At 36.7% G+C, this 13688-nt stretch overlaps 1 protein-coding gene and 1 long non-coding RNA gene across 2 annotated transcripts; both read right to left on the reverse strand.

Moving 5' to 3' along the window:
• Positions 1-579: 579 nt before the first annotated feature.
• On the reverse strand, positions 580-2067 carry LOC133731526 (uncharacterized). The gene is made up of 5 exons (XM_062158890.1): positions 1806-2067; positions 1581-1688; positions 1424-1493; positions 1215-1313; positions 580-742 (listed from the first exon to the last, which is right to left on the reverse strand). Exons 1-5 carry the CDS (start codon positions 2000-2002, stop codon positions 650-652), a joined length of 567 nt encoding a protein of 188 aa, XP_062014874.1. The 5' UTR covers positions 2003-2067; the 3' UTR covers positions 580-649.
• A 2320-nt stretch (positions 2068-4387) lies between these two features.
• On the reverse strand, positions 4388-10661 carry LOC133731558 (uncharacterized). Its single transcript, XR_009856714.1, has 3 exons — positions 10438-10661; positions 8932-9010; positions 4388-4707 (listed from the first exon to the last, which is right to left on the reverse strand). It is a non-coding gene; the product is annotated as an uncharacterized LOC133731558 (long non-coding RNA).
• Between the last annotated feature and the right edge of the window lie 3027 nt (positions 10662-13688).

Here is a 13688-nt window from a genome sequence, read left to right on the forward strand (position 1 = left end):
ATTCAATTAATATGACAATATTAATTAAGCATGTGTTGTACCGGATGAATTTCAGACCACAGATTGTTTTTTTCTTGTTGTCTGAAATAACAGTTATATAACAAGTTTGATGATACTGATGTTGTCTAAATGTAATTTAAGATAACATTAATGTTGATGAATTTGTTGTCTTGAATGAACCTCAGACCACAATATTTTTTCCTTCTTGTTGTCAGTGCTCCTTTAAGATGACAAATTGCTGGATGCCATTGTTGTCTACACTAGCTTAAGATGACAAGTTGGTAGATGCCAATGTTGTCTGAATATCTTTGAGATGACAAGTTGGTATATAAAGGTGTTGTCTGAATTCTCCTCAGACAATAAGCTTTATTTGGTCCTTTCTTTTGTGTTGTGTGATAGTTTGCACTACAACAGTTACATTCATATATATGTTGTTGGAATTGAGTTTGCATAATTGATCTGGAAATAGGCAGATATGAAATTCAAAGTTGTCATTTACTTCATCATTCTCATACATCATTCTCGCAAATCTTACATTATCGATCAATTCAAAGTACAAGCATCAACTCATGTCCAACCAAATCCATAGAACAAAGTTTCAACTCAACTAAAAAAGAAGATATAGCTCCATAAGTACCAAGCACAATGCTTACATATATGTCTTCACAATAAACTTTGCCCACTCATTTCTGACCACATCAATATCTTCCTGGGTATATGCTGCTTTGCCTCTTCTCTCCCACTGAAATAAATTGGTTTGTACGTAGTTAGTAATGGACAAAATTACAAAAAGAATCTATATATAGTTGTCATTGAGCATTATGTATTCTGGACAACCTTGCCACTTAGTAATTGACATCAAAATTTCAATAACCATAATCGAAGCAACCAACAGCAAATGCAGTTATTATATATATATATGACATATTCACCAAAACACATTCAAAACAACAGCAACCAAAATTTAAGGGATTTTGGACTTTCCTGACATTCCAAGCAATCGACATTAACCAAAAAATTACATATACATGTCATTGTTCAACAGAAGACATGTAAAACAACAGCAACCAAAATTTCAAGCATTCTGGACAACCTTGACATAATCCAAGCAACCAACACCAACCAAAAGTCATATTCACCCAAACACATGAAACACAACAGAAACCAAAATTTCAGTAACTATATTCCAAGCAACCTCAACTAGTTGTAGTTACCTTGGTGAAAAAATCTAAGCTCTTATCTTCCACTATTTCCTTCATATATCTCATTACATAATATCCACAGTCTTTGTCCGTCTTTTGCTCCGGAATACCCTAAAAAAAGTATATTAAATACCAACAATGGGCAAAACTCATTCGGGAATAACCAACTTCTCGGAACAAAAATTATAAAAACTGTTTCATAAAAGGTTTCATAATCGTACCGCACAGTTTTTCCAAGTAGTTGCCTTTCTGCCTTGCCTCTTGAGTTGAGCATTATGTATTTTGATGCCACTTTAAAATTAGCAGAAAATTTGTGTTAATATGCAGCTGAAACATCAGTTTAAATTAAGTCCATTACTACTAAAAACATCCACTTACTTATCAACAATATTCTTCCACTCTCCTGTGCAGAGTCTCCTCTTTAATGGATCCATGAAGTAGACAATGTCTTCTTCAGGACTGAGTACAGTCAGCATCCAATGACATCTTCAAAGCAGAAAAAAAAAAAAATTCACATTTCAAGACAATGGACATCAAATCACAATATATTCAGGACCGTATCAATTTCAGAATGCATGTATCCAATGTATGAAGATTACATACCCAGAGTTATATGGCACCAAAATAATCTGACCACGCTTTGCTCGTTTTAGCCTATCGGCGATAGCACGGGAACGCTCAATTGGACTGCCACACCCAATGGCACCAACATCTGTATTGTCCAGAAATCCAACCATATCTACCATTTTTGTTTTTTTCAACACACAATATAGGTAGCTACAAATGAAAGAATGAAACATTAAACCATAAGTTTTAGGACACGTATATGTAAATTCCAACTAATGTGAGTAGGTTACCGAATATAGATGCCTATGCAGCTGCCCGATACTTCCTTCATGGTAACAAAATTATTAATATCATGTTTGCAGATAAAAGTTTTGGATGGATGTCCGAAAATCTTTTCATCGAACTCGCAGATAATTGTTTGCGCATTTCTCATTCTTTCTTTGGCCCAATTGCATACCGCAATAAGAGATGCAGGAGTAGTTGGTGGCAGTGATGCAGTGTCTATATCTTCCTCTTCATCTGCCCTTTTTCTCTTCTTCAATCCTTTACTCTTTGCTGTCGTCTGCTTGTGTAACAGAAAATGGTACAAATCAGTAGGGACAAGTCATCAAAGCAAGAATTAACTTTAAGGTACATTTAAATGAAGTTATAAGTAGTATTTGTTACCTTAGACTCGCATTGAAAAATTATAAGGTTTTCAGGCCAGGCCACATAAGTCCCGATAGCATCTCGAACAGTCACTATTTCATCTTTAATCGGAAATGGAAGCTTAGCTTCATCCACTAGAGAAGTGACAATTGACACACGCCTGTTTCCCTTGCCCAATGGAACACCATGGATAAGCTGGCTATTGTTTTCACCATTGACTTCTGTAATTGTTGCAATTGCTACAACATTATCGATTGAACCTGTAGCCAATCGGCACTCTTCCCCAATTGTTTGTGCCTAAAAATGATAAAATGTTATAATGAGGCACTATATAAGATAGTTGATCAAATAATGTAACATGGCAACATAACACATCATCTAACTTAACGATGTAATGGTTTAATGTAGAACACATTTACAATTACCTGAATTGAACCCTTCTGGATTTCCAGATCAACAACCACCTGACTATTTTTGACATCTTTCACAGTAGCATTCAACTCCACTCCACTAATGGGATTCACATCTTTTACTGGCTCCTGAAGAGGAAGTTTTAATTCCAAAGATTCTTTTGATGGCTCCTGAAGATGTTCTAAATCCAAAGACTTCTTAACAGTGGCAGAAATCAGTTTTTCAGTTCCCACAACATTTTTCTCCAATATATTTGAACAACTTCCTTGTCCAGAACCCACTTGCTTGTCAAGGGTGGAAACTTTGGGGGACTCAGTTTGCAAAGCACTCGCACCAACCTTCTCTAGTAACCTCCTAAATCTCTCCTCCCAAATTGCTCGTTCTTCTGCTAATATCTTCTCCCTCTCTTGTTCCATTATCTTCTGAACACTTAACCTAACAGTCTGTTCAACACTTTGCTTTTGACGTTTTGGGAGGTTAAAATATGTAGATTTCCTCACACAACCTCCCACTCCTCTTACTACTCCAGTATTTTCAGGATTTCCTAATGCTAAGGTTAACACATCATCTGCACCCGAAGTGCTTAACTCTCCCTCAACCTCCTTTTTCTTCAAAGCAGCCTGAAAATACAAGTGTTTGAGGGTGAGATATATATATATATATATATATAAGTATTGATGGTGTAACATTACATTCAAATGGCTGATCTCAAACCAAATTGAAATTACTTACAATTTTTTTGGCCTTCTCCTCTACCAAAGGATCTTTAAACCCACCATTCTTGTCCTGACGTGCCTTAATCCACATCGTTGCACGATCAAGTTCAGAGTCACTCATACATCCAGACTATATAAATTGATCAAGTCAATATTTATACCATTGTATAATAAATCAGTATGTACAAACCATGAAACATGCAACTGATTACTAACCAGTTCTTCCTCCAATCCAGCGTATCCTTTACGTGACATCCGATGAGGATACTTATTTAAGGCCCTTTTTTTTTTTTCTGTTTCTCATGCAATTCCTACATAACAAGGTCCACTCATTACATGCTTAACTTGTAAACACTCAATCAATATGTACAAAACAGTAACTGCCAAATAGTTCTTACTTACCAGGAATGTGTCAGACAACCTATCCTTTACAAAAATCTCCCAATCCCGTTGATTAATGAAAAGATAGTCCTCTGGACGAGACTCGATCATTTCAAGGTTATCCCTATAAGGGAGAATGTAGCGGGTAGTCAAATGACTTTTGAATTCTCTCCATTTCCGTCCTGCTGAGATTAAAACCATTCTTTTGTGTTCTGGACGCAACAGAAACGCCAACTACATACATGAAAATAGCAACCAACAACGCATAAGTAACTGAACAAGTAAGCATGAATTATCTGCAACACATCAGAAATACCAAAAGATCAAAAATTAGGAAATATGGATCATACCTTTACACCTTCCCAGATTTTGTTTTTATGTTCCATTAAAACATCGTTCCATGTAGGATTCGAGATTGCAACCTTCTTGCGAGCTAACACCCCAATATATGACTGCATTTCTTTACCAGCTTTCCCTATAGGTTCCCCTTTATCGTTAAAGCTAACTGTCATCTTCTTTCCAATAATTTTTCGCCTCACAATGCGACACATAGTTACACACCCTCGTTTAAGCAACTTCAGTCCTTCTTTTCTGACAGCTTTTGAACCCTTCGAATGACGTCGTCGCTTCAATGACAAGGCCTTTGATGCACCGTGTACTGAAGCCTTACTGGTTCCCTTTGATCTCTTGGTAGTACACCTTGTCCCCAACTGAATTTCTCTCATTCTCTTAGCCATTGCTAGTGCTTGAGATGAAGGTCTTCGCGTTGAAGGTGCCATAATCTGAAAACAGAAAACCAAATACAGTAAGCTTTTTATTTATAATAATTAAGTGTTGCGATACAAAAATAAACACAAAAGCAAATACAATCAAGTTCCTAATATTTATAACATCAGATAAGTAAATGAGAATTAAACCATTTTACATTATCAGACATCATCAAAAAATGATCATTACACATGCTAAAAGTGCCTCAACATTAACTGCCTATACTACAAATGGGTTTAGGGGAGATTTGTTAAATCCCTAACTTAAACAGATAACTTCGAGAGTTATCATTTATCAACCCATATCCCTTCATTCCCTTCTCGCAAGTAGCGGTTCTCATCATCACCAACTGCATTGTCATACGACTCAATTGCTGGCATTCTTGCTACAAAGGGCTGCTGCTCAAGTTCCAGATTGTCAAGCTCTTCTTCTTCATCCCCATCGTGGGCATAATCTCTATCAGGACATTGAATAACTACTGACCAATCATCATCAAGAGGGTCAGATGCATACCATACTTGTTTCACATCCTTACCTAAAACAAATGGATCGGCCACATGACCTATCCTATTCAAGTTTACCAACGTAAACCCAAACTCATCTACTATAATGCCCTTGGCATTTTCAACCCAATCACACTTAAACACAGGGATTCTAAACTGTTGATAGTCTATCTCCCAAATTGATGTAATCACCCCATAAAATTGCATATCATCCAGTTTGGGGTTTTTGTCCTTCGCACTAGATACTTGTAAAGCACGAGCATTTAGGAAAACACCACTATTTTGCACTTTCCTAACATTATCACGTTCCTTGGTATTGAAATGAACCCCATTGACCATGTAACTACAAAATGTAGGTACATCCGGATTCGGTCCATCTGCAATCCACCTCAAAGTTTCAGAGATACCATGATTAGGATTGCCCAATTCTTCAAGAACCTATGAAAACATATAAACATATTAATGCACAGCCACTTATTCAAAAATTAACCAGTAATGAAGACTACTATAATGAAATTGATACTTTTGTTAACGACACGTACCCTCTCCTTTATCCAGCTAACAAAAGTTAAATTTTGCTTATTGGTCAGCCAATTTTCATTTTTTTTGAACCTTGGATAGGTATGCTTCAAAATCTCCATATGTTCTCTGCAAAATTATAAATGTGATCAAAACTAACATTTTTAACTGCGGAAAGCTGTACAAATGTAAACAACAGATTGAAAGTGTAATGTATACTTACTCGAAGTATGGTCTTGCTTCCTCTGTATTCTGTAACACACATAGATGTGCTAGCTCCAACTCCCTTCCATAGACAGATACAATAGTAGCACCAGATAAGGGTTTGTTGCAAGTTACATCGAATATGCCTACTGATGGGATGCCAACTGTATCCTCAGAAAGTGCACGTTCTGAGCAAAATTCCACGGCTTCTTCAGCAATATAGGACTCAGCAATGCAACCCTCTGGATGGTTTCGATTTCTAACATAGCCTTTGAGGGTTTTCATGTACCTTTCAAAAGGGTACATCCACCTAAAGAATACTGGTCCACAAAGCTCAACTTCTCTGACAAGATGAACTGTGAGATGAATCATGATGTCGAAAAACGAAGGTGGAAAATACTTTTCAAGCTCACAAACTGTCAGAACTAGGTCTTCTTGCATTTTTTTTAGCTCTCTAACATCTATTACTTTACTGCATATAGCCTTAAAGAACAAACAAAACCGAATGATTGCATACCGGACTGGCTTCTCTAAACTTGAACATATAGCAATAGGAAGTAGATGTTGCATGACCATATGACAATCATGTGATTTGAGCCCCACCAGCCTTAGGTCATCCAAGGAAACAAGATTCCTTATATTTGAGGAAATTCTGTAAGGACCCTTCATGCTGAAAAAAGACATGCACATTGCTCTTTTCTCTTCTACCAGCAGATTCCAAGTTGCCAAAGGCAGCTTGTCTTTTTTTTTCCCAGGTTCTGGTGCCAAACCAGTCCTTATGCCCATATCTACCATATCCAACCTAGCAGCGACTCCATCCTTTGTTTTTCCAGGAATGTTGAATAATGTACCGATAATGCTATCACATACATTCTTCTCAATGTGCATGACATCGAGATTATGTCGAACCGGAAGAAATTTCCAATACTCAAGATCAAAGAATATGGACTTCTTCTTCCAACAAGGTCTGCTTCCATCTTCTAGACCCTTATATGTTGGAGAAGGGTTCTTTTTACCGAATGGCCGGTTCATCCCCTCAACCCTTTGCAAGACCTCTTCTCCACTTAAAGGTTCAGGGGCAGTTTCATATTCCGGTAGGTTATTGAACTCCTTAGTTTGCCTTCTATAAGGATGATGGCGCGGTAACCATCTCCGGTGAACAATATGGCTCATCTTTTGTCCATGAGACAACCGATGAGGTTTTGTGTTCTCACAACATATAGGGCAGCCATTGTATCCCTTAGTGACACTACCCGACAAGTTCCCATAAGCGGGAAAGTCATTAATTGTCCAAAAGAGAACAGCTTTCAGTTTGAAGTATTCTCCTCTAAATGCATCATACACTCCATCTATCCCATCCCACAAAGCTTTTAAATCATCAACTAAGGGCTGCAAGTACACATCAATGTCATTTCCGGGTTGTTTAGGTCCGGAAATCAGCATAGTTAGCATCATGAACTTCCTTTTCATGCACAGCCATGGTGGGAGGTTATACGTAACTAGTATAACTGGCCAGCAAGAATATCTACTGCTCAAAGAGCTGTGGGGATTGAAACCATCGGATGAAAGTGCGAGTCTGAGGTTCCTAGGGTCATTGCCAAAGTCTGGCCATTTTTGGTCCACTAACTTCCAAGTGGGGGAATCTGCCGGATGACGCATAAACTCATCCTTACTCCTCTCATACTCATGCCAAGTTAGGCTTTTGGAAGTTTTTGTGGACTGAAACATGCGCTTAAACCTTGGGATTGGGGGAAAGTACCACAATACCTTCCCGGGTACCCCTTGCTTCACAATATTATCTTTCCCTAATTTCCACCTTGACTCCCCACATGTAGGACAACTAGTTGCATCAGTATGCTGTCCTCTATACAAAATGCAGTCATTAGGACATGCATGTATCTTTTTGTAGTCCATTCCTAATGAAACCAAAGTCTTTTTGGCCTCATAATGTGAACTTGGTATCTCATTACCTTCAGGAAGAAACATGGCGATCATGATCAACATGTCAGAATAGCACACATTAGACATGCCATGTTTTGCTTTAAGGTTATAGGTCTGTATAAGTGCATTTAATTTTGTGTGCTTCGTACAACCAGGGTACAAAGCTTTATCTCCATCCTCAACTAGCTTCATGAAGTCATTCGATTCTGCTGAAAACTGCTCATCCTCACCATTATCAACAAACTGCTCTTCCTCACCATTATCGATAAACTGCTCATCCTCACCAGCCCTATTTTCTCCCTGATTTTCCAGCCCTATATTATCTGCCCCATCTCCATCTTCTACCATATCAACAGTAGCTTCAGATATCCCTTCAATGACATTCATCGTTGCCCTAGAAGGTTCTCCGTGCCATACCCAATCTTTGTAACTCTCATCTATACCATTCCAATATAGATGATCTTTTATCATCCTAGCTGATAAGAACCCATCTGTACCCCCACATTTAGCGCAGGGACAGCAGATATGATCTATATCGCTTGCATTCTCTACAGCAAACTTAAGGAATTCCTGAACACCTAGCTTATATGTATGTGATCTCCTATCAGCATGCATCCAAGACTTATCCATCTTAAAAAGAAAACAAACTTAAGTTCAGACAACTTAAAAAAGCATTCTCTAATGTATCAACACAATATATACACGAGTACTTATCCATATTAAAAAGAAAAAAAAAACTTCACATCTGCCAAGTTCGAAAAGCATTATCTTATATATGTATCAACATAATGCAGCTACTTTAAAAGAAGAAGAAAACCAAAAAACAGAAGAAGCCAATTCAATTCAAATGTTTCCATATTCCACCAAAACATAAAACGTCGCATATTAGAAGACTGCTACATATTCTCTTTTAATTTCCAAACCGGCCATTACCATATTTATAGACTAAGGATAATTAAGCCATATTATAAAGCATATATATACATTACATAACTGACAACCACAAGCAGCAAACCACAGTCATGAGGCCTTTTATACATTCATGTCCAAAGAAGAAAATAAGTGATATACCTTAAGGATGGCAAGCTTAATTTAGTCCAACCAACACCAGCTGACCTTCTTCAACCCTTTGAACTTTAGGCAAATCTACCTAACATGGTAACAAATTTCAAGATCAATATCATAACCACATCTTTGCTCCAGCGCAACAAATTAATGCTAGTAATCACACAATTCACTTACTGCAAAGTATTAAGCAACCATTGAATTCACTGTATATCTCTATTTTGATAAAGTATCATGTTTATATTAGTTGCATTTTTTTAAGTTAGATAACAAGGAGAGGTCCTTTGGTATACAAGTTATTTTATTTCAGACCATGCTCACAACTCAACAAAACGTGTGGCAAATAGTCTTGACAAGATGAAGGACAAGCATAGCAAAAAATACAAAGGGAAGCCCGACCTATTAGAAGATAAGACAAACCAAGCATGTTACTCTCTTCACACTACAAGGTCTACAAGTGGCAGTTTCCCATCATGTAGTTCATGACAATTATAGAATATATAAAGAGTAATATAATTGAATCTTGAATATTCATGATTTATACTGCTATCATGTAGTTCATGACAATTATAGAAGGCATACTGCTAGTCTAGTAGTCTACTAAAAGAGCATTCTTTATTATTTTTTACACGAGTACAACACTAATAGTGACTTGACATAAAACAAAGTTGCTTGCTTTTCATCTAAAAACAAAGCTGCAGCTGCTCTTCTTTTTTTTCCCAAACTCGCAGGTATAATCCAATGTTCCAAAAAATCAAACGAACAATCAGCAATTGTTTGATTAAACATTAAACAACCATCACTCTCATTTACTTGTAGCAAGTGATTATTATGATCCAATCAGATACAATATCTGCACAATCATGAAAAGCTGCATAAGTACATAGCAGCATCAACGCCATTCCCATCACTCATTTTCGCATTAGAAATTTGACCAATTTATAAGTCGTCAATTGAAAACACAAAGAACAAAACCAACAATGCAATAAAACCCATCACTTTTACATAGTCAGCTAAGAATATGTGGTAGCGGTATCAGCATCAGACCATCCAATGTTTTCAATTTCCATCATTTGGTACCCACTAAAATTGAGCTTTCTAAATACCTCAAGAGGTTGATTTTCCACTATCTGAACTCAAACCAATACAACACAGAAAACATAAAACCCAGTTTCATTTGCAATTGCAGATTTGCAGCAACCATCCAATCAATAAACCCAAACATTCATATACCCAGAAAAAAAAAAAAACAAATTTCAGAAAACCCAGTCAATAAATCAAATCAAAAGCTGAAGAACTAAATCTGTCAATATGATTGAGAACTGAATAATATCAGAAAACCCAGTCAATAAATCAAATCAAAGAGACAGAGATGGAGGGTGATGATTGAGAGAGAGGACGAAGCAATATTGGAGAGAGTCAGAACCCAAACCCAATCATACCCAACAAACCCAGATTGAAAATTTCCAAACCCTAATCAAACAAAGGCCCTATTAAAGAGGGATATAGTACCTGTAGACTAATCAATTCTCTAGCTCGACCAGAGTTGATGCGGCCTTAAGCTTCGGCGACTTCGAGCTGAGGCAGCGGAGAGAGTAAACCACCTGACTAGGTAGCGACTTCGAGCGGAGAGAGAGTGAGAGTGAGAGGCGGAGAGAGAGAGTGAGGCGAGAGCGAGAGCGAGAGAGAGTAAGACTGAGAGTGAGAGTGAGAGCGAGAGTGTATCGATTTCTGGTTTCGATAGGCTGCTGAGATGGTGAGATGGTGAGAGCGAAAGGGAGGGAGAATGACCTAATTTTTTTCAAGAAAGGGAGGGAAGTGTTTGGTTTCGATACGACCAAGGGAGGGAATTGAGCTAGATAGGGATTTGTGTTTTGGCTACAAAAATAAATATAAATTAAACTTTTTTGTTTTTTCTGATTTCTCAGACAACACATGTCCTAATAACTATTGTCTTAAAGTTATCAATTTTACCAAACTCCAATTGATTACAATGTGTTGGCTGAGTTTGAGAAGAAACGACATATATAACAAATATGTCGTCTGACTAACTCAGACAACACCAAAATGTCGTATGTCGTCTGTTACATGTCGTGTGATTCACTTTGTGTAGTAGTGATAGGTCCAACAAGCTGGGTAATAAATGAGTTAGCTAGTTGATTTTCATGTCTTAATTATTACTCATACTATTTCTCTCAAATATCAAAGTAACTTATGAAACCTATTTAATCAAATTGGATACCTCTTTGTCAATAATGGCTAGCATAGTTAATGCTCTTAAGAATTTTTCCTTTGTATCTTTGTCAGCCTTTGCATCATTCGCTTTTGCCTTTAAAAAGTCAAACGCGAATTCTGCTACAGCTTCAATTGAAGCACTTCCAGTACCGTCAAACTTCTCATGAATTACTGTCTCCAAATCTCGAGATGCCCCGACATTCCCACACCTAGTCCCAACTATGTTGGGCAAAATGCCCCCAAAGTCCATATACTTGAAGGCTAGCTCTGTCGCGATCTGAAACATGAAATCATAATATTTCATGGTAAATGAACCCCATGGTTAGGATATAACAAACAATGAGAAACTTACATTGTATAGAATCTTTCTCGGATGTCCGCCTAGAATCAACATAAACAAATGTGCAAACACCATTGCTATACGCCAGGTTGGTAGTACCACATATTCATCGTCTAAATCCTGCGATAATAAGGGGGGAAAATGACTTGAAAGTTATTAAATTATAGAGCTGTAAAACACACTCTTCGACTAAGTAACGTCTTTCTAAATGCCATAAGGGATCACTATCGACATAGGAAAGAGTAATATAAAGTAAAAGGCCAAAGTTGATGCTTGAAAACGAAAATACAAAAACCAACGTTGGGCTATAAGCATCATCATTTGTACTAAAGACATATTTTAGAGGCAACACAAACAGTAGAAGACTTAAACTTCAGTTCAATCATTTCATTGTAACTACAAAATAAAACGATTACAAGTTAGTAATAATCTGAATAACGTACACCCGTGTTTTCTATAAAGAATAAAGGTGCCAGCCATTGTGGTGGAGGTAGGATATTCCGCATGGACAGTCACTGAAAATAAGTTTACTTTACAATGGAAGCAACATAGTAAGCAATGATAAGAATGGACAGTCACCGAAAATAAGTAACTTTACAGTGGAAGCAACATAGTCAGCAATGATAAGAAGACTCTGCCTTACATAAATACAAACGATGGGTTTTCCTATTTTTGTAAAAGTGAGATGTTATCTGGGAACCTCGGGAAGGGTACTTTAGGTGAGTTTTGTGACTAATGGTCTTGCGGCACTAGGCTTCGTATAGATATTTCTATATTGTTTAAGATTGCTAATCAAATAGTGAGAGTGAGATGTACAATTTATACAACATGTCATCTAATAGAAGGACACACACACACATAAATATATATATATATATATATATATTGGGTCCGGATCAAGGGACACATTTTTTTACACAAATTTTGACATACCTTGTGAGCCACTAGATTTTAAAATGTTCAATGGTTCAGATTTATTGTTTGAATGATGTCAACAACAACAAAGTGACGTGGCAAATGACATGACATTATATTTTCAAATCTAAGATTAAACTTTTCTTCATTAAAAGAAAAAATAAAATTACTAAAAAGAAATAAAAGAGGAAGAAGAATAGCAGAATAAGGAGTACCGTACACGATCAAAAGATTTAAAAAAAAAAATAGCACAAGAACACGCCAAACGTGAAACACCAAAAGCCAAAAAGAACATCGTCTTCTCATCTTCATCCTCCCAATTACTTTGCTAATTGGAATTAAACAATACTTACAACAAGAACACAGGTACGTATTTATCTTGTTCGTTTGTTGACATAAAAACAACTAAATTTGGGGTTTAGACCTAGAATTGGTTGTGAGGTTTATGGTATTCAATTACCTATACTAGTCTTGCTAACCAAACTTGCATCTGGCATTCTTTTCATAGCTTTTTTTCTTTCTTTCTTTCTTTTGGCAAATCTTCTACCTCAGGGTTGAAAATTTTGAAGCATTCCAAACTTTGTCTCATATTCTCCTTTATGACGTTATTCCTGCTCCTACTTAGATTAGTTATAACTTTGTTTCTTAAGCAGATTTCTTGCTTTTGTATCTTTGCTTTTCAGTTTGTTATGTACGTTTCTTGATTTTTAATGAATTCATCCCTTGTAAAAAAAAAAAAAGGAAAAGGAACTTATAACTCTAAACTTTCTGATATAGAAAACTATTTGCTTCCCAACAAGGGGCTAATTTAACTTTTACAAGGCCTGGTTTTGGCATTGGTGATCAATGTTTAAAAGATGCAGAGACATTACTCCACTATGCCAAAAAAGCTATCAGACAACAGAGTTCAGACGACAGAATGGTCATTTTCTATCGTCTGAGTGTTTCAGACTAAGCTCAGACGACACATAAATTAAATGTGTTGTCTGAATACAATGAGAAACCATGCTTGTTTCATTTTGAAGATATGGTCAGACTCAGACGACACTTAAATGTCGTCTGAAAAGATGAAAATTTTCTATATTGAACCCTAGCAGAAATTTCAGACTTCCCTCCAACAAATTTTAGGCTTTTCCCTCTCAAATGCCCAAACCCTATAGCTGAATAGTCAATAGAGTGATATTCAAACAACACAGTTAAGAAATTGTGTTGTCTGAATAAGGTAAGTTATATTTTTTTTCCTTTTCTTTTTGGCTTAGTTGCGAAAGACTTC

Source organism: Rosa rugosa, chromosome 2 (genome assembly GCF_958449725.1).
Source record: "Rosa rugosa chromosome 2, drRosRugo1.1, whole genome shotgun sequence".
NCBI lineage: Eukaryota > Viridiplantae > Streptophyta > Magnoliopsida > Rosales > Rosaceae > Rosa > Rosa rugosa.

Bases quoted from the DNA above. Each gene is read 5' to 3' on its own strand.
- LOC133731526 (XM_062158890.1), bottom strand. From the start codon at position 2,002: ATGTTTCATTCTTTCATTTGTAGCTACCTATATTGTGTGTTGAAAAAA. The intron at 1,689-1,805 runs GTATGTAATCTT...TCTGCTTTGAAG, and splicing joins TTGGTGCCATATAACTCTGG to ATGTCATTGGATGCTGACTG. The intron at 743-1,214 runs GTAACTACAACT...AATTTATTTCAG, and splicing joins GCTTAGATTTTTTCACCAAG to TGGGAGAGAAGAGGCAAAGC.